Genomic DNA, 24,452 nt, shown 5'->3' with positions numbered 1-24,452 from the left:
AGCAAGCTGCCAGGTCCAGGGTGTAGGCCACTCTGCAGGACAAGTACCCTGCTCCTTTAGCAAGTCGATGGCCGGGAAAGAGGTGCTGGTGGAGGGAGGACTAGCTGGATGCAAAAACCCCATTGCACCTCATGGTAACAGAGTTCTCTCCCTCCCCCTCTTCTTCCTCCCTTCCTTCGTGTACTTGCCAAACACTTCCTCTGCGACAGGCACTGGGTTCGCCAATCAGCACGGTGGACCCTAACCTTACACTGTCTCTCCGGTTGGTCCTTTCCTTTCTGTGTCCCCCGCCCCCTTCTCTAGCAAAGGCCCACTTTACAGCAGTGGTCTCCGCGGGGACCTCACTCTCTCTACTCTCAGACCATTTCCACAAGCTGTGAAACTGATGTAAAAGTTGGTTTGGAATCAATACAGCTCAATAAAGAGCCTGGACAGAGGCCGCCCGGCCACCGCCCTGGGTAGGAGGCCCGCTCGGTTGAGGGCATGCACGGGACTGAACAGAAAAGGGCTCCGTGGAAGACAGCCCACAGACAAAGACAACAAGCCATGTGGTGAGGGCTCAGGGGTGACAAGACACTTTATTTTGTCCTCATGGCGCTTATAGTATAAAAAGGGGACAGAATTTAACAAAAATTCACACACACCATTGTTTAATTTTCCCCATGAAAGCTCTCCTCTGGGAAGGAGACTGCTTGTGTTGTGAGAGGGTTTGCAATGGGGAAATCTAACACAGTCTGGAGGCCAAGAAAGCTCCCGGAGGAAGTGGGGATTAACCTGAGAACTAAGTAGGAGCTGAAGGAGGGCTTGTTTGGCTGTTGAGTGGGTTGGAAAGAACCATTTCAGGCCATGTGGGCAAAGGTTATACGCAGCTTTAGAGAAACAGAGAAGCCTGTAGCCTATGGGTGGGCTCTAACCAGGGTGCCACACGATCATATCTGCATTTCAGAAACCCTCCTCCCCCTACACACACACACACACACACACACACACACACACACACACACACTATGTGTGGGAATCATTACAGGCACATAGGATGGAGGTAAAGAGCCAGTTGGTGTGCTGTTACCATCGGTCTGGTGGGAGTGTCAAGGTGAGCACTGTAGCTGTGACAGTGGTGACAGTGTGGCTAGAGAGGAGGGAACAGGTTTGACAGCTATTTGGGGGCTAGAATGTGCTGTGCTTAATGATCAGAATTAGACGTGGGAAGTGAGGAGAGGGGAGTCAAAAGAATGACTCCCAGGTTTCTGGATGGAGCAACGGGTGCGTAGTGGACTGGGATACAGAGGCTCAGATTTGGTGGGTGGGGAGGGCTAGAGGGAGCAATGAGTTTCCTTTTGCACTCACTGAACTTGAAGTGCCTGTGGAGACACCCAGCAGGCAGCTGGATGGGAGGGGAACGTGCCAGAAAGATTTTAAAGCTGGAGTTACAGATATGGAAAATATCAGCTTTCAGGTAGAGGTGGAAGCCTTCACAATTGATGGCTCACACAGGGAATGGGAACTGAGTAAAAAGACAAGAGGTTCCTGGACCAAGCCCTGGAAAACACAGGTATTTAAGACGCGGACATAGAAAGAAATGGTGGAAAAGGAGCTCGAGGAAGGATGACCAGAGAAGCAGAAGAATCAAAAGAAAGCGTGTGCTGCATGGGCTCTATTTGCCCCTCCAAGTCTACTTTCCACCCTTCTCCGCCCAGCTCTGGGGCCTGGAGGCCAACCTCTGTGGACTTCCCCTCTGGCTTCCAGGACCCGGCCACTGGGGGGCGCTGTAGAAAGACTGGGGGGGCGAGAGGGAGAGAGAGGCCGGTGATTATTCTCTGGGCTTCCTCCTGCTGGGCTGCAGTTCTTCCGTGGCTACATTCTTCTACCAAAGATCACAGTTCCAGCTGCAATTTCTTTTGTCTTTTTGGCCTAAGGATGGGAAAGGCTTTCGTTGTTGCTCTTCGGTCCTTCCCCTTCCCTTTCTAGTTTCCCTTAATCCTGCCCAGATCTTCCCAAGTGGTTCCTTCATTCAACTCTCTCTAGCCATCCCTGGTCCTTGCCCCCTGTGTCCTGCTGGGATCCTCGTCTTTATAGTCATATCACAAAACCGCAGGAACAGGGTGTCAAGTGGGAGTGATCTACAGTGACAAATGCGGCAAAGGATACCTTGAAGTCCACAGTGTGTGGCAAGCAGGGATTGTTGGTGACGTCTCCTGGCACAGGAGAGGTGAGCTGAAGCCTGGCCACGGTGCCCCGAAGACCCAATGAGTCACTGGCCATTCCCGTGAGCTGCTAGCTATGGAGCGAGAAGAAGGTGGTATTTTGAGGGAGCTACAGGGTGGTTTTCTTTCATTTTAATATTGAAGGGGCTTGAGCCGGCTTTGGCCCGTGGGAAGGAGCCATTAGATGGGGAAGGCTTGGAAGTGCGGGGATGGGAACCATGAATAGATCCATGCCCAGAACTGCACCGAGAGCGGACGGGAGGGACCAACCCTGACCACATAACCCAGACTTCTTCTCAGGCTGGAGGGAAGGAGTGAGATTAGGTATGACTAGGAAAACGTGTGCTGCCATGGGGTAGGAGTGGGGGAGTTTCTTTCTGATCGTCTAAATTTTCTCAGTGAAAGTTCAAGGACAGGAAATCTCAAAATAGCAATTGTGAATGGAGAGGGGAATTGATCAGGGACCAGTGAAGGCCTCAAAATCTTGCTGAAATAAGTGAAATAAATGATTGACATACATGATGTAAATCAGAATAAAAATGTGTGGTGAAGTGATAATGTCATGAGATAAAGTTGGAAAGGTCGGAGGTGTCTATGGGATTTGGTCTTCATAGAGGCGATGGGGAACCACCAAAGGTTTCTGAGTTGTGAAGAGATGAATAGGATATAAGATTAAGTGAGGGCGAGGAAAGGACTAAAGGTCACCAAGAGCCCTTAAAATAATCTAGATGTTAGATGAGGAATTTGCCTTATTTGGGGTGAGGAGTAGGGTTACTGAGGAGATAGGTCCTATAAGACCAGTGGTGATGCCAACAGTTGGACTGGGGGAACCCTTAGGGCCTTTCCCACACACTCAGTCACCTTCTACCTTAATCTACCCTAAATATACACTTGAAGTAGAAGCAAGCTGCTATCTATGGAAACACTGGTCCGACATAAACTGGCTGGACCCTTCCAGGTTGCCGTACTAAATGTCCCCTTGTATCCGACATACAGAACTTCCACTGCATAGAACTTAGAGGCTGCTCAGATATAGGATAGAAAAGAGGAGTCAGAGATAAGTCAAAAATTTGAACCGGTCCTGCTGCATGGATGTGATGATATTACTGACCAATAAAAAGAATATGGGACATCATGATTGTGAAGGAAAATGTTGGATTTTAGGTCCCAGGAAGATCTATGTGAATTTGGGCATTTGGATTGAGAATGTGAGTCTGGAAGTTGGGAGGGAGGTTGGGCCTAGTGGTGCAGACCTGGGCGTCACCTGTATAGAGCAGCGGGGTCCAAGGAGAGGGGCAAAGGGGAGATGCAGGGAGACTTGAAACAGACCCCTGAGGAATGCTGTTAAAGAGGACAAGCCGAGGAGGAGTGCCAGGAAAGCAAAGGGGAAAATGTCAGAGAAGCAGGAGGATAAACAGAAGATCACAGATCATGAGAGCCCTGATTGGCAAGTCAGGCCAAAGAAGGGAGAAGCAGGGATAATGGTGGAGACTCTTTTTCTTTTGCAAAAACCATCACTTCTCTTCTTGAAAATTGATTTTTAATTTATTCTTTGTTTTATAAAATGTTCTAACTTTTTTAAAAAAGATTTTTAAATTGAATTTTAGAGAAAGAGGAAGGGAGAAAAAAACATCAATGTGAGAGCAAAACATCAAGTGGCTGCCTCCTGCGCGCCCCCTAGTGGAGATCGAGCCTGAAACCCTGGTATGTGCCTTGACCTGGAATAAACCAGCAACCTTTCTGTGCACAAGACAATCACCAACCGACTGAGCCATACCAGCCATGGCTAAATGGTCCAACTTTTAACACAACTTATTACAAATATTTAGAAAATCTCTGAACCCCTCCAGTTTTGTAGGTTCATGATCAACCTCCCAAAAGCTGTGCTGTTCTTTGTGCAGAATTTGTTAAAATCTGTTCAGCCGTTCCACCTCAGTGCTCCAATCTGTACTAAGAATGTTACTTGCATTGCCTTTGACTTTCACATTGAACATCTTCGTCTTTGTTATCGGAGAGCCGGTCCTCACCTAGACGGGCAACCCCCATCAGGTTCCTGTGGGTCTGCATTTGAGTACAGAAGTCAGAATCATCTTTTTCTAGTTGCAACAGATTCTCCTCTGAATATTTACCCCCGTCTCCATCACCGAAGGGCTCCTGTGTTCTTAACGGACTGGTTTTATTGGGAAGCGCTTGTAATAATAGTACCTGGCTCTTGGAACCCTCTTCAAAATAGTCCCCTCCTCCTCTTTCACCCTGAGGAGCTGGTTCGTCACCAGAGAACTGTAACAGTTGTGTTGGACTCATAGCCTCTCTGGACTCATGGGCCTCAGGGGCGCCTGTGTCCATCGGGCTGGAATGCGTGCTGCCCCCTTCAGAATCGTGTTGTGAGGGACGGTTGCTTTCATCCGGGTCTGATCCCTGAGTGAGAGGTTCATATGTACACATGTCTGCATCTCTCTCACCACAGGCAGTCTTATCAGGACCCGGGGGAGCTTCAGCAGGACACGGTGGTGTTTCCACAGTGGAAAATTCTAGGTCTCTGAGGGAGCAGTGCCATCCTGCTGCCTCAGACCGAGGGGCCGTGATGCAGCCATAAGTGAACATGCCCGGGGTCGTGTCACGGGCGGCCCTGTCACCCAGTGACCCGGGCACGGTCCCTGGGTTCTCACATGTGTGGGCATCAGAGGCACTTTCCCGATGACGCTTGGACAAACCAGAGTCGGAACCGGAAATGAGAGGTTTTTCAAAGCGATCCTCCTGAATCTCACATTTCCCCTGAGCCTTCCGGAAGGTGATGTCCTCAAGACTCTCGGCTGATGTCACGGTGTCCCTCCTCACCCCTGGGTCCCCGTCCTCCAGGAGCTCACTGGTTCCAGGACTCTCCTCCCCATCTGCCTCTTCTCCACTCACATTTCGTGCGCCCTCTGAACTCACGGAGCTTAGAGTAAATAAAGAGCCTTCATCGGAATCGGAGCTGGTGTCCAGCTCGTCCCGCGTGTCAGGAGGAGCGTGTCTCTGGGCTGGGTCCTCGTGAGCAGGAGTGACGTGTAGGTCCCTGCCCTGTGCTGGGGGAAAGGCCTTTGGGGACGGGCCCACATGTCCTAGGTCACCGAGTTGGGCTGAGCCGGAGTAGGTGGGATGTTGCTTCTCAGCACTGGCTCCCTGTGCGTCCAGCAAACTGGGAGTGCGCACTGGCGCTTCCTTAGGAAACTCCAGCGGTGCCCGCTCCGCGCCCTCTCTGTCCCCGTGCCCTCCCGTCCTCTGTGCTTTTGTACATATTTGCGTTTGAGAGAGAGCAGCCGTCATTTCTCTTGACAGTGGTGGGTCTAATGCATTCGAATCCTTATGGATGGAGCCAGAGCCAGTTCGTAATCTGCCAGCAATCGCAGGGATGCCCACCGAGCGCTCACTGAGCGAATCTTCCGTTTCAGAATCGACTTCTCCACGGAGACCATGCCTGCAGACGCGGTCCTGTCTTGCTGAGGCGCGGGGGTTACTGTCAGCACCGGGCCGTCCGCGGATAACGGAACCGGCTGCTCGGCCATTGGGAAGCAGGTGATCCTTCCTCCTCCCGGCCCCAGTGTCGACCCCACGCGGTCCCCTGCTCTGCCCGCCGCCAGGCTCCTTTTTGCTGATGCCCAGACTTCTGCCAGCAGCGACAGCAGCCTGTGGGCTGGCCTGTGTCCCCGAGAAAGCGTCTTGGGGCGCACAGAGGCTTAGGCCACGGTGAGCTTGGTGCAGATCCACCCTTGGGTGCTGGACGGCCCCCGCAGCTTCCGTTTCATCGCAGAAGCTCTGGTTGGAATACCAGAGGGCAGAACCGGGTCTTTTCTTTCTGCACCTCCGTTGCCACAGTCTGTCGATATAAGGCCTCGACAGAGCCCCCAGGCAGAAAGCCACGGAGAACGTGATGAACACCGCCAGGCACACGGCCAGGGCGAGGTCCTGGGACGCGGCTTCCGTCCTGCCAGCCGCTTGCGCATCCTGGGTGCTCCTCACCCGTCTCGGCGGCCGCCTGTGCTGCTCGCGGGCATCGGAGCCTGGGCGGTCCCTCTTCCCCGGCGGCAGCCCTGCCTGGGGCCCCCCAGCTCTGCTCCTTAGGAGGCTTTTCCTGTGGTTCCGCTTCGTGTGAGGAAGGTGGGCCTCCCTGGGAATTCTGCTTCTGGGTGTCCACCCGTATGCCTCCTCGTGCCCTGAAAGTGGGGGTGAAACACATGGAAATTAGAGCCCATGGTTGTATTTAAAGTGCATCTTGCACGATGATAAGCAGCGCTCCTGATGGACCGATGGTGTCTAAGGCCGGCAGTACGGCTCCGTGTGCATCACACGTGGCTGTGGGCTCAGGGCTGCTGCTCACCAGCCCAGGATCGGTGTGTTTCTCAGGCTTCTTGACGATGGCTACCTGTGGGAGGGAAAGAAGCCAGACCGGAGGGGTAACCTCCTTACGTCTCCTTCTTCCAGACCCTGACCTACTGCACGTTCTTGAGAACATCCCATCAGCCCCCGGCAAAGTCTGCCTCAGCCCTACCCATGTTCGCAGCATCATTTCCTCAGCGTGCCCAGTGCTGGCGAGCACAGCAATGCCCAGGGCTCTCTAGTGGCTCCCGGTGTTCTGCCCTCCACACTCAGAAGCCAGGGCGGCTTTGAGAGAGGACAGGACACGTGTGGCTGACAACACTGGCCTCCCTCTGATCTTCGTGGTTTTCTTCTAAACGTGGGAAACGTGGCCATGTTCCTACTTTAATGTCAGTCCCGAACAGAACAGAATCCAGGACTATTCAAAAAAAAAATCTGACTTTCTTTCCCACTCCCCAGTTAGAAGTTTAAGCCAACACAATAGTGGAAACCGCCCTAACCGGTTTGGCTCAGTGGATAGAGCGTCAGCCTGTGGACTCAAGGGTCCCAGGTTCGATTCCAGTCAAGGGCATGTACCTTGGTTGCGGGCACATCCCGGGTAGGGAGTGTGCAGGAGGCAACTGATCGACGTTTCTCTCTCATTGATATTTCTAACTATCCTGTGCTGGGCTGCATATCTGGCGCTTCGGCCAGGCGGGGCATGCTGTCCTAAAACACATAGATAGGAAAGTACTGACATCAGGCCAGGCCTTGAGATATGGTCTCATGGCCCCATCCCAGCACGCAGGCCTTCTGTCTCAGAAGGCCCGGAAGTCTCATTCCAAATTTGGGAGACAAAGGACTGGAAAAAGTATAAATAAAAGGAGTTTCCTCCATATTGGGGGCCCAGAATTTGAAAGACACATTTTTCTCTGGGCCTTCACAGAATTTAATAATAAAATGTAACTCCTGTAGTCGGCACTGCAGTTCAGCCTCTGCTTCGAAAGGGTTATATAACTGTAGTTGCTGGCCAGCTTAATAAAGACTCCTAAATTTTGATCTGAGTCCCTGGTGGTTGTCTCCGTGGGTCACCCCATTACATATCCCTCTCCCTTCCTCTCTATAAAAAATCAATAAAATATATATTTTTAAAAATAGTGGAAACCACTTTCCAGAATATTCAACTCCAATAACATATTTAAGCATGTTGGGAGAGTGGCAGGGAACAAAGAAAAGAAAAATCTACTTTTGAAATGTGTGTTTGTGTCTGTGTAGGATTATATTTTTAGGATGTTGGCAAACATTTAAACTAATCATGTTTCAAGTTTTCAAAGTTCTTTCTTTGATTATTTGTTAAGAATTGGGATTTAAAAATATGACACTTGCCCCAGCTGGTTTGGCTCAGTAGATAGAGTGTTGGCCTGTGGACTGAAGGGTCCCAGGTTCAATTCCAGCCAAGGGCACATGCTTGAGTTGCAGGCTCGATCCCCAGTAGGGGGTGTGCAGGAGGCAGCTGATCAATAATTCTCTCTCATCATTGATGTTTCTCTCTCTCTCTCTCTCTCTCTCTCTCTCTCTCTCTCTCTCTCTCTCTCTCTCCCTCCCCTCTCGCTTCCTCTCTGAAATCAATAAAGAAATATATTTTATAAAAAAATAAAAATATGACACTTGTGGGGTCTTCAGGGCAAAATTCTCTCCTTATGAAGTTTCTGAGACGGTAGAACTAGGTTTCTTTGGCCACGTAAAAAAACTCACTCATGACTGAGGAAAACAGTTAGAAACCAATGACTGCTCTATGACACAGCCCGAGGCTGCCCAAGGCCGTGGATCACCACTCTTGCTGTCATTGTTTCCAATGAGACTAAATTGGTCCTGTTTTTTGTTCATCTGTTTATTTGCTTATTTATTTTCAGTTCAGCTGGAACCCTTTCAGAGAGAAGTGGTACTACTGACATACCTATAGACTTGTTGCAAATTACATCCCACTTTCTCCTCCAGGATTCAGAAATGACATTTTGGAAGATGGTCACACTGTCATCACACTGCCATTGGTTATGGGCCAAGTCAGCCTCCAGGTGGGGAAGCTCTAGAGCAATGGTCATCATGGGCAGGATGGCGGTCAGAGCATTGCTGCTGAGGTCCACAACCTGCTCGAGAAGAAGCACATTTAGGCCAGTCTGCGAATAAAGACACTTAGAGACACCAAAACCGGTTTAGCTCAGTGGATAGAGCATCAGCCTGCGGACTGAAGGGTCACGGGTTCGATTCCGGTCAAGGGCATGTACCTGGGTTGCGGGCACATCCCCAGTGGGGGATGTGCAGGAGGCAGCTGATCGATGTTTCTCTCTCATTGATGTTTCTAACTCTCTATCTCTCTCTCTTCCTCTCTGTAAAAAAATCAATAAAAATATATTTTAAAAAAAACTCATTGATTTAAAAAAAAAAAAAAAAGACACTTAGAGACAATAGACGAGTTCCAGATATTGTTTGTGCCTTTATGGAGGCAATAAGAAGTTAGCGCTGATTTGAGAGTCAGAGGAACCTGGGCGTAAATCTCTGCTCTGTCTCTAACAGTTCTGTGAGCCTAAGCAAACTGTTTACTTTCCATGAGCCTACCTGCCAAGGTTGTTGTTAGGATGAAATGCATGCAAACTCTTTTAGTATGGTGCCTACATTAGATGATCAATCATTTTCCCTTCCTTTTTTCCTATGAGCTGTGATTTGTACTGTTAGATAAAACCTGGACTCACCATTGTTACCAAGGTCTAGATCAAGGTCTAGAATTAGATACCAGAGCTAAAATGTCTAGAAGCACAGTGTTCTTGAAAGTGGCAGAAGATACTGAATGATGAGCCCATACAACACAAAACTGCGGCTGACCACAAGTAGCGAAGAGAGATCTTTTGCTTCAAGGGTAGTAGTACATTTCTCTGCATCTGCACTACTTAGTATGCACAAGATGGCCAGTTTTTCTAGTCTAATCAGAAATGAAGGGGAAACCAGGGAACAAAAAGGACTCAGTGACACTAGAAACACAGAGAAGGACCCGTTGAAGATGGATGTGTCCGTGGCATGAAAGCATAGTTAGGTACAGCTCTAGCTACCATTCGCAGAGCACTGCTGTGTACCAGGCACCTCACTGGGTGCTTTACATATATTATCTCTAAACCTCCCAACAAACTCCTCATTCCACCCACCCCCACACTTTTTTTTTTTTTTTTTTTTTTACAGAGGAGGAAACTGGGCTAGGGCACACAGTATATTCCACAAGCCCCTAGTACATAGCAGCTGCTCCTTAAATAGTGGAGAAAAGAATGAATGAATGAAATGGCAGAGTTGAAATCTGATCTGGCTTCCCTGTGTGCCTTCTATTCCACAACACGCCCTCCTGGAGCCTGAGCTCTCACCAAACTGGAGTGAAGGGCTCGGTGGAGGAGGGCTGGAGCATAAGGCACCAGAGTGGGGTCTTGGGGTCCGGGAAGGGGCAGATGGTTATAAGAAGGGAAAATCATAAAAGTCTTGTTGAAAAATAAAAAGAGGGCTACGGGTGAAAATTAGAGAGGCTGGATGTTATCTGGGTCAAATGTTTTATAAACATCACAGGAAAAGCAGCGTTGATATCCTGGGTTAAATAAACCCCTAAGAGCTGATTCAAACAATTAATCCAATGGCACCATCAGCAAGACCACTACATGCTGAGTCAGAATTCTCCCTGGACATGAGCAATGAGGCTGACCTTTCCCATGTTGAGTAACCAAGCAGTCTTGACTCCCCAAGGAAGATTGCCAAAAATAGGAAGTAGGAGACTGATATTGGGAAGGAAAAAAACAAAACTTTTCTTTGGCCTGGTCTTGCCAAGGATCAATAATTTTCTTACATAACCCTCTTCAACAACTGAGTAAAATATTCTACTGTTTTTCAGGTAGTTCTTTTCTTTTTAGTGCACTTCTGGCTTTTTCCCCCCCCCTAGTCTAGCAACTATGATATGATAAATCATTGAATTGAAAGCAAAACTGGAGAGAGGCCAGAAACCTAATAAGATGATTCAGGAGAAATAATTTCTGAGAAAAGATTAAAACAGAATAGTCCAATGTGGCTAAAGAAACAGCCATCCACCATCAGTGGCAGGAGTGTACATTAGAGAAAGCCTGGGAGAAGCATACATTGCTACACAAATCACTGAATCTAAGAATGGAATAAGAGTAAGAAAAAGGATGCTAATTTGAAATGCTAATGCAAATGTATTCTATCTAAACATGATGAATTCATCATATGAAAACTCTATCTGGCTTCTGAGAAGATTCTGACATGGGAAGACATATTGCACTGTGTAAATGTTAAATGAATCTCCTGAAGAAAAAAAAAACAACAACAACCCACATACATCTATTTTAATATGCAGCTTTCTGGTACCAAATATGTTCATCCTGTTCCAAAACCAGTTTTTAAGTTATTACCAAACATGTAGAAGGAATATTAGAGAAGGAGAGATTGTATAATTCTGGGCAGTTCAGGTGAATTGAGAATTACAGATGATTTAAATCATTCTTGGGATTGTTTTTTAGTTTGCCTGCAGCATCTATAACCTGTGAGCTGCAGAAGACTTACAAAGTACAATAAAAATGCATAGGAAATAAAACAGACACAGGACAATCACACACACATATACTTATAATCAGTAGACAATATACTAAATGAGGTCCCCAGGCAATCTGACTACCTATTTGTGGTGAATTGGGGAGCACTGTCAAGTTCAGTGGGCTTTCTCATCTGCTCTTATAATTTGGCAGATTCTGAAAGAGCCCCCAATGATTCTGTCTCCTGGTATTCACGCCCTTGAGAAATCTCCCCTTGAGTGTAGGCGGGGCCTGTGACTTGATTCTAACCATCAGAGTACTGCAAAAGCAATGGGACATCACTTCGATGGATCTCATATTCTTTGTCCTAACAGACTCTCTCCTTTGGGCTGTGGTGTAAGCTGCCATGCAGTGAGCTGCCCTATGGAGAGGCTGACATGGCACAGAACAGAGGGCAGGCTCAGGCTGACAGCTAGCAAGGAACGGAGCCCTCAGTCAATGCCCACAAGGAACTGAATGAAAGCTTCCCCTTCATTTCCCCGTGAGCTTCACCTAGGCCTTCAGGTGAGAATCCAGTCTTGGCCAACACCTTGATTGAAGCCAGCGACAAGTTTAATTTGATTTAGAAAAAAATAATGTGCCAATTGTCGCTGCTGAGTATTATGTTCAAGAAAAATTCATGTCCATTACTGAGACCACTGATTTTTAAGGCAAGAGAGAGACTTCAGTGATTTTAAAGGAATCTTAAAATAGACTTACATGTTTTGATTAATAGTCAGTACTACTGGACATGAAGACACTCTTCAAACATTCTTCTAATGTCATTGCTCATATGGCTGTGTATTTGAAATATTATAAAAATTATTTTATAACCTGTAACTTTTTGAGGTCCTTGAAGGCTTCCGGATGAATTCTGAATATCTTGTTGCTCCTTAAATAGAGGTTCTCCAATTGCAGGCAGTTATGAAAATCAAACATACCAATTTGCAATATCCCATTGAATGACAGATCCAAACTCTGTAATGACTTCAGTTTCCACAATCCTATTAAAATTAAAAAGCAAGTTAAAATATTGCCCTGGCTAGTGTAGCTCAGTTAGTTGGATATCGTCCTGTGCACAGAAAGGTTGCTGGTTTAATTCCTGGTTGGGACACATGCCCTGTCTGGGTTTTGGGCTTGGTCCCAGTAAGGGGCATGCAGGAGGCAGCCGATTTCACATCGACATTTCTCTTTCTCTCTTTCCCTTCCTCTCTCTCTAAAATATCAATGGAAATGTAGAAAAACAAAATTAAAATATAAACTGGTGATATTAATTGCAGCATTGTTTGTAAGGGTGAAAGATTAGAGACAACCTAAATGGTTTTCAATAGAGAAGTGGTTACAAAGCATGGTATGTCAATACTATAAAATACTATGGAACCGAATACTATAAAAGAGAATGGGGTAGAGCAACAAGACTGCATGAGAAGGAAAATGTTAAGTTGCTGAACAGTATCAAGTATAATTCCAGTGTTCTTGAAAAAAGGAGCCATTTGTACCCATATACATATATCATATATTTTGAGTGAGCAGGAAAAAAGGCCTGGAAGAGGTAAACTAAGCTATTAGTAGTACTTACACTTAGAAGGAGAAGTGGGGTTAGAGAAGGAAGGAAGGACGCTTTATTTTAGACATCATTGAACTCTTTTTTTCAATGAGCATGTGCTAATCTATACTAACAAAAGGGTAATATGCTAATTAGACCGGATGTCCTTCTGGACAAAGCCATGGTGGTGGGGCCACGGCAGAGGTGGTTAGGGTGATCAGGCTGGCAGGGGAGAGCAGTTAGGGGCTATCAGACTGGCAGGGGAGAGCAGTTAGGGGCTATCAGACTGGCAGGGGAGAGCAGTTAGGGGGATCAGGCTGGCAGGGGAGAGCAGTTAGGGAGATCAGGCTGGCAGGCAGGCAAGCGGTTAGAAGCTAGTGGTCCCAGATTGCAAGAGGGATGTCCGAGGGGTCCCAGATTGGAGAGGGTGCAGGCCAGGCTGAGGGACACCCCCATGCATGAATTTTGTGCACCGGGCCTCTAGTTTTATAATAAAAGCATTAATTAAAAAGTCTAACTTTGAAGAATAAGTAAATATTCATTTGATTGAACTATGGATAAAACTGAATAGTTGTTTGATGATTTATTTATATGGGTGAACTGAGAGTTTTCAAATGTTCATGGCTCATTTTGTAGCTATATCCTTTCTTTTATGTACTTATTGTTAATATTATAACTATTTTCTAGGCATTCTTGTATGTTTTGAAGGTAGTAAATTCTAGCTAGATTTTGTATTCTGGCAAAATAATCTAATTGCCTTTGTATTTCACCTGATGCCAGAGTCACCAGGAGGTGCATTTGGCACTGAAAAGAAAGCTTGAGGAGGAGGTGCCAGTCACAGCGTCTCCCAAATTTGATTTACCATCTGAGTCCCGCAAGGAAGCCCTGCATTTTTACATTTCCTTCTGCTCTGCTCTCATGTGTAGTCTGTGTCTTTAACCAACTACCACAAAACAGCTCAAGTTGGTTCAATTCCAGAAGGATTTATTCCTTGTGTACTGTCTTTGGTGCTGAGGACAAATATAGCATAGAATCCTTGTGTCTGGTTGAATGATAAAACCTAGAAAAAGTTGCTAGTTATACAAAGCACTTATACCCCTCCATCCAACTGTCCATAAGATGATTCAGGTCAGAGTTCATGTCTTTGTGAACTCTTCCAATGCCTGGAATATAACATGCACACAATAAATTAGAGGTCACAGTGTTTGGCCTGCACAGAGATTTAAAAATTAATGAGCTGACAATAAAGATTCAATACAAAAATGTTGCATATCTAGCTTCTCTTGGATTATTGGAAGTTTCAACTGGCACAAGACGTTTGGCTGGAGCTGAATGAGGGCGCCTGTCTTAGATGGGCACGGACTTACCGACAAATGTGATTTCTTTCTACTCATGTCTCTATCAAAAGTAGGAAAACAAAGAGTAGGCCAAGAAACCTGCATGTTTAAAAAAAATGGGAGAGAACCAGGGCTGATGTTCAGCTGGCATATGCTGGTGGGAAATGCTTCAATATTGGTTGGTAAATTTGCTGTTCCTGATTGAGGGCCCCAGCATCTGTGAGCTGCTCTGCTGTCCTAGGCACTTCAATATTTCCCCTCCTGCCCCTGGAGAAAATGTTTCTTTGTGGAGAATATTCCTACATATTTTATTATGCAAACATATGGGTTTGTGAGGGGGGAAAAAGTGAAACACAAGACACGAATATGAAAGGAGCTATAGTTTCCTTGACATTTTTGTGATACCTGCCTGCCCTATGCAGGGATGAGAATTTATGGTTCTGCAATTTCTCAGTACTTAATTGAATTGAACATGTAGGCCAGGAGATCAGCGGAAGGGAGATCATGCCTCGCTTTGAGTGGAAGGAAGAAGTTATTTTTAAACCTCCGTTTAATTGTGTACTCTTTCCGTGCTCTGAGCATTTCACAAACATCTCCTTTTAGTCCTCACGAAGCCCTGGCGGTTATTACCATTTTACAAATTGCAAAACAGGTGCAGCAAGAATTTGCCCCACATCATGGCGGGTGGAGGTGGGATTGAAATTCAGATCTTTTAACCATTCATTACCTTTTAGCCACACACACACACACACACACACACACACACACACACACACAGGACATGGTCAAGGTCCTGAAAGATAACTTGAGTTTTGAAAAGGAAAAAGAAGGCGGGGAGTAGGGCTGGGCTGTCTACGAAAGAGAATGGTATGGGCCATGGAATACATAAAATGCCAAATGCACTGGGATTGTTTAGTGATTCTACTTGTATCTTATAGCAAATAGGGCTATAAGATGTTCGGTTTATCCAGCTCTGTTTGTCACTTTTGATGTGAATCAGAAAGTATCACTTAAGGTCTCCATGCCTCAGTTTCCTCCCTTAAAAATTGTTTCTTGCAGGTGAAATTGAATCTATCTTTGATTACTATGGTCAGGTATTTTGAGCTCAGTGGAAACCAGGTGTAACAGTTTAGATAATCATTCAGCAAATATCCACTTTACTTCTTTGTCCCCTTGAGTTGAGGTTGGTCATGTGACTTGCTTTGGGTAACGAGACGTTAGCAGACATGATGTGAGCCAAGATTTGAAATGTGTTGGGGATTGCTCCCTTGGATTTTGCCAAAGAACAGTTATGAAAAGAACATGTCCCGATTAGCCTGCTGATCCAAAGATAATGAGAGATATGACCTTATTCATTTAGGGTCTCTGAAAAACGGACCGGGAATTTGAGAACTCTTCCATGATACTTGGCTGACACTCTCAATGGGGGAAAATATGTTCTTTTAAAAATTTTGCATGGTGAATCAATGTTGCAGGGGTGTGCATTCAGGTGACTAAAAGAGGTTAGGAAGTGCATTAGCTGAGTTTGGATGTCAGAGCGTAGATTCTGTTTCAAGAGAGGAGAGTCAAATGTTGGGAAGAAAATAGGGAGGCACTTTTTTTTTTATTGAATTGCTTTCTGATGATCGTATAAGCTAGGGAAAGCAGGAATTTGATTAGCCTTTGCATTTAAAAGGCCAGAGGCAGTTTTATTACTTCTAAGAAATTATCTCAGTGTTTATTGGAAAAAAGGCCACAGAAGGTATGCCCAGACATTACACCACCTTAAAAATATTTCTTTGGACTATGAACTTCCTAAATGTTCTCCCAAGTATGATACCTAATAACACAGAACAATAATGTTCAAGGGTCATGGCCTCAAGTTCAAAGAGTACTAAGAATTAGAATAGAGTCTGGAATGGTCCTAGATAAGAATTATTGATAAGGCTAGCCCTTAATGTAGTTAAATTTATACTAGTAGAGGTGAGCCAAAGACCTTGCCCTCTTAGCTTAATGACATACATTTTGTTACTCCTTTACAACCTGAACTTTGAAAAAAAATATTTTTTTTATTGATTCAAAGAGGAAGAGAGGGGGAGAGAGAAATGTCCATGATAACAGAGAGTCATTGATTGGCTGCCTCCTACTGGGGATCAAGCCTGCAACTTAGGCATGTGCCCTTGGCCAGAATTGAACCTGGGACCCTTCAGTCTGCAGGCTGATGCTCTATCCACTGAGTTAAACCAGCTATGGCCAACCTGAACTTTTTGAAAAAATTGGTTACTGGTATTCCCATAATCATAGCAATCAAGATGAAATGCTTCATTTCCTACAAATGAAAAGAATACAATGTACTTTTGTTTTTACATGATTAGTAATATATGATTTTGTGGTTGTATTTTTTTTTAAAATTCTACCAGTTTCAAAGTCAGGTATTATTTCATCTCATTTCTAACACATTTATCTCTTGGGTTCTGAAACTTCGTTGTTAAATGATGTCAGGCTATCACATCTGGACTGTCAACCTAACTGGAATCCCAGTAACATGTTGGACCTGAGAGATTTCTAGGCACTCTGTGGGCATTCCGGAAATGCTGCCTGATGAAGGTGGGATAGTTTAACTGGAGACCTGCCCCATTGTTTTAAAATTTTAAAACCGATTTTCCATTATTAACACTATATTCCAAATATCTGGGAGGAAGGTAGAATGATCATTAAGGTTGAATTCATGGCTGGCTTCTGTCTTGTAAACACATCGGCTGGCACCTCCTCTGGTGTTGTCCCAACATGAAGCTTTTTGGTGACTTCACAGATGCCTCTGAAGACAGGCAGGGCTGACATTGGGTGAGTCGCTGTGATAGTTCACCCTCACAGAAGTGGGCTTTCCTGGGTGAAAGCAGCTCTCTGTTGGCTGTATAAACTCACTGCTTTAAGACTCATGGGACATGAGTTATACAGGTACACGTGTGCTGGCAGGCCAGTTGTTGATCCCTGCTTCCCAAGATACATATCTCTAAGGTATTATTTCAGATCAGACCAAACACCTATATAAATAGTTAGACACAAATGATTCTTGGCTCATGAATTACAGTGGACTAGGAGACCCATCTACTGCAAAGTTATTTAACTTACTTTGTTGTTGTTGTTAATCCTCACTTGAGGATATTTTTTCTATTGGTTTTAAGAGAGTGGAAGGAAGGGAGGGAGGGGTAGAGAGAGAAATAGGAAAGAGGGAGAAAGAGAGAGAGAAACTTCCATGTGAGAGAGACACATTGATTGGTTACCTCCAACATGTTCCCTGATGGGGGGCCAGGGGATGGAACCTGCAACCCAGGTATGTGCCCTGGACCAGGAATTGAACCTGAGACCCTTTGGTGTGAGGGCTGAGGCTCTAACCACTGAGAACACTGGCCAGGGCTATTTAGCATTTTAAAAGATAACTTGAGATTCTGACAAAAACAGATTTATTATTTGTTTCTGAATAGGCTGTTATTTTCAGTTTGTGCCAAGAGAATAATAATAACTAATATTTGCATACTGCTTTACAAGGTTACAAAGTACTTTTCACAATATCATTATTATGCCAAATACTATGTTAAATTAGGTTCTTGAAAGACATTTTTTCTTTACACCTAACAGCAATTCTATGTGTAAATTCCACATTATCCAGATGTTACCTTTAAAAAGGCTTACAGCGGTTCTCAACCTGTGGGTCGCGACCCTTTCACAGGGGTCGCCTAAGACCATCGGAAAACACATATATTATTACATATCGTTTTTGTGATTAATCACTATGCTTTAATTATGTTCAATTTGTAACAATGAAATTGGGGTCACCACAACATGAGGAACTGTATTAAAGGGTCGCGGCATTAGGAAGGTTGAGAACCTTAGAATAAAGGAATCGAAAAAGCACCAAGGAAATGTCAGAAGCAGCATGGCAGGCAGCCCCCTCTTACCAGTTTTTCCCTCCAAAATGGGGTTTTAAAGCCAGAGTCACCCAGCCACAGTCACAGAATCATAAAATGGGAAGGGATGTTAGAGGGGACTCAATCCAGTAAAAACGGAAAATGCATGTTGATTTTGGAAAAATAACTCATATCACAAAATTCGATGGGTGAAAGAACTCTGAATTATATCCAATTAGATTCTGTGCTTACACTGGACTCCATCACCCAGCTGCTTCATTCATCTCTCTGTGGTTTCATTTGCTAGAATTCTAATAGAATATCAGGCACAGGATTTGTCATTTCCCTTCTTTTTTCGCCTTTGCGAGTTAACATTTCCCCTGATACTTTGGGAGGCCAAGTTTAACTCAGAAAAGGAAGATAGGGGCTGCATCTGCATTTTATAGGGCTATTTGGTCCTTAAATGGAATTGTATTTGCCCTAACCTCCGATGAGCTCTGGGAAATTCATCTGCCTTCAGGAGACACATTCGGCAATTCTCTATTTACTCTTGTGGTGGGTAATATTTGACATATTAATCTTTTACCTCTGTTTTCCCCCTTTCCTTTCTCTCCGTTCAAGCAGAAAGCTCTGTCGGTGCCCCAGGGGAGGCACATTTCGAGGCACAAGCAGAGGAGTCCACAAGTCTTTCTGGCTTTTGTTTTCCACAGGCCTAAAGTTTTAAAGGAAAGGAATTTCTAGAACTAGACAGAAGGTTTTGAAGAAACAAAAAGGGGATTTTTTCCAAGCTGAAAAGACTGAAAGAAATGTTCTTTGGCTAATGGGGGTTAGGGGGACAGATGGACAACACACACACACACACACACACACACACACTTTGACGCCTTGTGAGGGTACAAGATTCTAGAGCTGCAGTACAAGTCGGAGAAAAGGCAGAGGAAAGCTCACAAAAGACCGAGGTTAAGTACAAGTACTCTATACCCCACCCACAACCTATCCTAGTAGAATTTGGGCTCAGAATCAGAAACTACGCTGAATTATAGGCAATAAAAGGTTATATCTCTAGTACACTTGAATTTGTGGGTTGAGATTCACATCTACCATACTAGTTAAAAAATATTATATCAGTATATCATCACATATGTTATACCATTATAGCATCACATATGTTATACCATTATATCTAATTGCTTGATTAGGTAAAAATATTCAAACAATTTGATGGTATAAAAATATTATGGAAAGTATATTCCAATTTGAAATAAAAATATGTACATAGACCTAAAGAATAAACTTAAATAATATACACTACATGAAGGACTTCAATTTTTCCCTTAAATTTTTTCTTCAAATTCTAATGTCCCACAAATAACAGGTATTCCTTTTATAATAAGAACAATACAATACAAATTGTAAAATCAGATGAAATTAGTTTACACTGAAAATACCGCACACTGCTTTTGTGGAAAAGGTCAGGGAGAGAAGACTCCTGCCTTTCTCACACAGTTCTGCAGATATGATGGCTGGAATAGTAATTCCGTCACCCCTTCAGGCTATTGTTGTCAAAATGGTGCTTAAAACCAGACCAGATGTGGAGAAAGAGCAAAAAATAAATAAATGAAAGAAGTGAAAAATGAGAAAAACTAAATATGCATCATTTGGGAGGAAGAAAAATGACAATATCCTCCCACTTCTTTTTATAGTATAGTGTCTTGTGTGAAGTAAGTACTTGGCAAAGAATGCCCAACACCAAACACAAACAGGGAAAGGAAATGGCCTAGCACTCCTGACTATCGAAAGGGCAAAGGAAGCTCTGGCTAATGAACCTGACACATTTTCTAAATGAAACGTTGGTGGATTAGCTGAGGAACGCCAACATGTAGGTCAGTGAATGTCAGAATGGATTAGAGTTTATTAAAATAGGAGGATATGTAGAGTATCCCGTTAGAAACCAGGATAAGGAATTCTGATTTTGACTTAGTAAGAAAGTTTACATCTTAATACATAAAATGAGCATTTTTCTAGTCTACACTTGGAGGGCTACTGGATAAGTAGAAAGAAAAGGTATTCTAAGAAAAAATTACAAATATGGCAATAAATTTGAATTGTGTTACATATTAAAAGTATCTGAACTAGTTATTTCTCAGGTAAAATTTAAAATCATGCATTATTAGTTAGCACTTACTACTTCCTAGTGTCTCTTGGCAAATCCACATAACATGAATATAAATTATAGTGACAGAAGATGAAAAAGCATTGACTGTAAGTTCCACATATTTTAACTTCAAATTCCACAAAGAAACCCCTGTTATTATATTCGCTTGGATCAAATCGCTTTACTTCCAGCCACTTCCTCAAAACTGAAAGCAAGCATGGAATTCTCATTGGCATAAAACATGAACTCTCCACGCACTCAGGATTTCCCGGTCTCGTCCGCCTCTTAAGATTGTACTTACCCTTGGGAATGTCACTGAGTTTATTTCTTTGAAGAATTAGCAGCTTTAGATGCGGAAGCCCACGTCTCAAGCTGCTTCTGTGGCGTTTCACCCATGAGCACTTAGGACCGGGGAGATCCAGGGAGATGGAGTGGATGGCATTGCTGCTGAGGTTTAGGGTTTCCAGACCAGGTAAATGTGCAAGAGGGCTTAAGGTTATTTCCAACATGAGATTGTTACTGAGGTCCAGATGTTTTATATTCCGTTTTTCTTCTTTTGGGGGAGATTGTAAGAGAACCCTAAAGAAAATGGAACTTGCATCCACGGTGGCTGCCGTCTGTGATATGTCCACAGGTGTACCCCGCTTTCCAGTGAAGGAACAATTGGTCAGACGATATCCATTCCATTGGTGCTCAGAATTGAAAAAACTACTGCTTTTCCTTGCTGGGTTTGTCATGGCTCCAGTAAAATAAAGACCCAGAGCCATGGTAATGGCTCTGAAACAAAGGTTTTTCATAATGCCTGGAGAAAGGAAAATGAATTGATTTTTTTTTCATTATAACGCGTAAAAACTAACAGCAAGTAAGCAGAAAATTTACTTTTCAAGATTGAGGAAAATTATCTTGCCGTGATTGCCAATTTAAGTGAATGTCTGATTTCTTAGAAATTTCTTAGAAATAAAGGCATTAAAGTGTAGCTTCCAAAATTGGTATAATCATGGTATAAAATTACATTTATGTCACATTCTACAGAAAGAACTCCCCCGATTTTTCAGAAAAATACGTATTCACTTGGGCCTCACCTCTGTGTCTGCTTTTCCGGGACCATTCAGGCTGCAGGCTGCTTCGGAGTGAGGGAAACCTACCAAGATCAAAGGCTTCTCTGCTTCCTGCTGGTCATTAGAACAGAGCAAAGTCTAGTATCTACAACACTATAGTCAGCCACGTGACTTACTGTGGAGTGGCAGGCCATCCAGGTACACTGAACTGTGGGACTGTTTAGGTGGAAGGTTCAACTCACAAATGAGATCCTTGATGTTATATATTTTTTTAATGACTAGAAGAACTGCAAGCTTTGTCTGACTTCAAATCCTTTTGAAATCATATATTCAACATAAATAAAATGGGTTATAAATGCCTCCGAACATGAAGATGTATCCTATATAATAAAAGTCTAATATGCGAAGTGTCCGGTCATCCGGTTGTCTGTTCAACCGATCAAAGCATAATATGCTAATTATATGCTAAGGCTGCTCAACCACTCGCCATGACATACACTGACCACCAGGGGCAGACAGTCGACTGGTCAACCAGTCGCTATGATGTGCACTGACCATCAGGGGCAGACGCTCCAACCAGTAGGTTAGCTTGCTGCTGGGGTCCAGCTGATCAGGACTGAGCGAGATGGGCCAGACATGCCCTGGAGTCCTCCCAGGGTCCCTCCCTGGCCCCAATCATGGTTGGGTGGGTGGGAGGTAATCAACCAAAGACCATCTTATATAATAAAAGGCTAATACAGGCAGTCCTTGGGTTACATTGGACTTGACATATGTCATTTCATGGTTATGTCGCCATCTCCCATTTACAGTATTTATTAAAAAAAGTTCCGTCATTTCAACATATGTACATATGTGCTTTATGTTTTTTATTATTTATTTACCACAAGTAAAGGTCAGGAATTGTTATCTTTCTTTTTAAATTGCTTTTACTGTTTCACTTCATTACTGCTGTGTATGTGCTCCATGTGAGTGACATAGGTGCTTATGCAGGTGGGTTCCGACTTACGGCGAAAATCGTGTTACATCGTGCTGTAGGAACGGATCTCTGATGTAACCTGAGGACCTGCTGTATGCAAATTGATCTAATTGGAATGACCAGTTGCTATGATGCACACTGACCACCAGAGGGCAGACACTCAATGCAGGAGCTGTCCTCTGGTGGTCAGTACACTCCCACAGGGGGAGTGCCACTCAGCCAGAAACCCAGCTCATGGCTGGCAAGTGCAGCCATGGTGGTGGGAGCCTCTCCCACCTCTTCAGCAGTGCTAAGAATGTCCAACTGACAGCTTAGGCCCACTCCCTGAGGACATCCCCTGAGGGCTCCTGGACTGCAAGAGGGCGCAGTCCGGGCTGAGGGGACCCACCCCCCCAGTGCACCAATTTCGTGCACTGGGCCTCTAGTTAAGATATAAACATCAAGGATCTTTTTCACTAAAGATTTCTGAGAAGCAATGAAAAGTTTTAAAATATTTACACATTTCAATGGCTAAATATGTACACAAAATGTTTTAAAAGTAAATGGATAATTTTTATTTGTTTTAATGACACCAAATTCCATGAATAACTACATTATTCCGTATGTAGGTTTGCAACAAACTGTCCCTTTCTGCTCTAATGGCACCATTTAGTTCATCACTCATCCTAAATACTAGAATGGCTTAACTGTTTCTCCTGCCACGGCCTCTTGATTTTCCTTCTTGGCCCATCCTATTCCAATGGGTTATTGCCCTGTAACACTGTTTTCCTCCTATCGTTCCCTCATTCAAAAGCCTCAAAGAGCTCCTGAGTGCCTGTAGTCCAGTCCCTCAGGTTGGCAGGCAGGGCTAGCTAACCTACGGACCACTCAGTACACATGGAGCCATTACAAGACGCGGCTGTGCTCAGCACTATGTATGGACGTCTCATGCTGAAATGAGCTTTTGTAACTCCCAGCTCCAAGCTCAAGGCCTTTTCCTCTCCTCACTCCAAATCCTACATATGGCCTGGAGACCCCTTTCCCAGCGTTAGCCTATTTTATCTTTTCAGAAATCTTTCCGTCAATATTTACTGAATTTACACATTAGTAGCATTCAGTGTGACAGAATATCAATATTATCCCGCATTCCCATTTCTTTGTTTTGTGTCTGTTTTAAACTCCCTGGAAGGTAGTAAGTTCCTTAAGGGCCATGTTTTCCACGTGGTGTGCTGCATATGTAAATTTCTCACTCGTTTTACATTTTTAATAGTTTGCAGTCTGTTGCAGGGCTATGTTCTGTTCGGATGAATGCATGCAGCGAATGAAATGTACCAGGCAACTTTTAAACTTTGTTCACACAAGGTCAATTCTCCATGTTTTGAAGGGCATCTAAATTCAGAGACACAGAGCCATGAACTGCAAAGGCGCCCTGCAGCATGGAGAAGTGACTTATTTTTATAGTGTGGCTCTTATGCAATACCAGAAATTGAATTAATTTCTAGTTGGAAAGATATTTGTTTCTACAATGAAAGCTGCAATCGTTATATATACATCTGAATACCAAACTAATGCAGTATCAGCAACAAAAATATAGTAATTCACAGGCATGCTACTTTCCAATATTGAACAGAAACATGTGGTTAAAAAATACTTATTCTTAAGGGGAGATAAAGATTTTCATGGACCTGGTTCTTTCTAATTTAACGAGATGTACACATTATCTAACAGACTTGAGTTCAAAACAGCTAGGTAATGGTAATCGTATGTCCTAAAGTAAAAGTTGTTAATATGTAAAGAAAAATGATATGTACTACATATAAGCTTATACATATTAGGTAAGGAACCCCTGAGAACTCTAGAAAAATTTCCTGAGGAAATGAAAAACAACTTGGTAAAATGTAAATCTTTAAATGGACACATTCAAGCTGAAGTTGAGGAAGCAGAACTACTGGGTGTGTACGGGTGTCAGAGAGTGAGCGAGATAAGGGAGGGCAGTAAAAAAACGAAGTAGAAAGGAGAGCTCATTCTTATATAAAAGGAAGAGAAGTTAAAGAAATGAGAAGAAAAAAATCAGAAGAGGCTATTTCTGATAAGATGTAGAAAGAACACAACAGCAGCGCTGTTTAAGCCCTACCTTATGATCTTTAGGTAGTTTCCAAATGGGTCTCTACCTGGATCCAGCCAGGTGGGAATTTCAGACCTGAGCCTCTGAGGCTCCACCCATCTGCCCGTGGAGCCTGCCCTGTGGCAAACCTTCACCCTTACATCACAAGGCCCTGGCCTCCTGCCACAGTGACAGCGTGAACGTGTCCCTGGGACTCCGAGGGAACGCGCAGAGGGAGGTGGGACTATCCAAGCT

General features: G+C 44.2%; 2 protein-coding genes across 3 annotated transcripts in view; both read right to left on the bottom strand.

Moving 5' to 3' along the window:
- Positions 1-255: 255 nt before the first annotated feature.
- Positions 256-24,452, bottom strand: part of SGCB (sarcoglycan beta) — a 42,617-nt gene continuing 18,420 nt past the window's right edge. The window contains exon 7 of the mRNA XM_059671486.1: positions 256-266. The gene's annotated coding sequence lies outside the window, so the exon portion shown is untranslated. The remainder of the gene's footprint in view (positions 267-24,452) is intronic.
- Positions 3,790-24,452, bottom strand: LRRC66 (leucine rich repeat containing 66). Of its 2 annotated transcripts, none has more exons than XM_059671464.1 (5): positions 24,228-24,452; positions 20,382-20,882; positions 11,990-12,159; positions 8,497-8,686; positions 3,790-6,397 (listed from the first exon to the last, which is right to left on the bottom strand). In XM_059671464.1, exons 2-5 carry the CDS (start codon positions 20,875-20,877, stop codon positions 4,164-4,166), a joined length of 3,090 nt encoding a protein of 1,029 aa, XP_059527447.1. In that variant the 5' UTR covers positions 20,878-20,882; positions 24,228-24,452; the 3' UTR covers positions 3,790-4,163. The 2 variants fall into 2 exon arrangements, with proteins under 2 accessions (XP_059527447.1, XP_059527438.1); XM_059671455.1 differs by lacking the exon at positions 24,228-24,452 and adding an exon at positions 21,163-21,354.

This window comes from Myotis daubentonii, chromosome 1, assembly GCF_963259705.1.
Source record: "Myotis daubentonii chromosome 1, mMyoDau2.1, whole genome shotgun sequence".
Lineage (NCBI taxonomy): Eukaryota > Metazoa > Chordata > Mammalia > Chiroptera > Vespertilionidae > Myotis > Myotis daubentonii.
The sequence above is the reverse complement of the archived record's forward strand: the minus strand, read 5'-3'. Positions and strand labels throughout refer to the sequence as shown.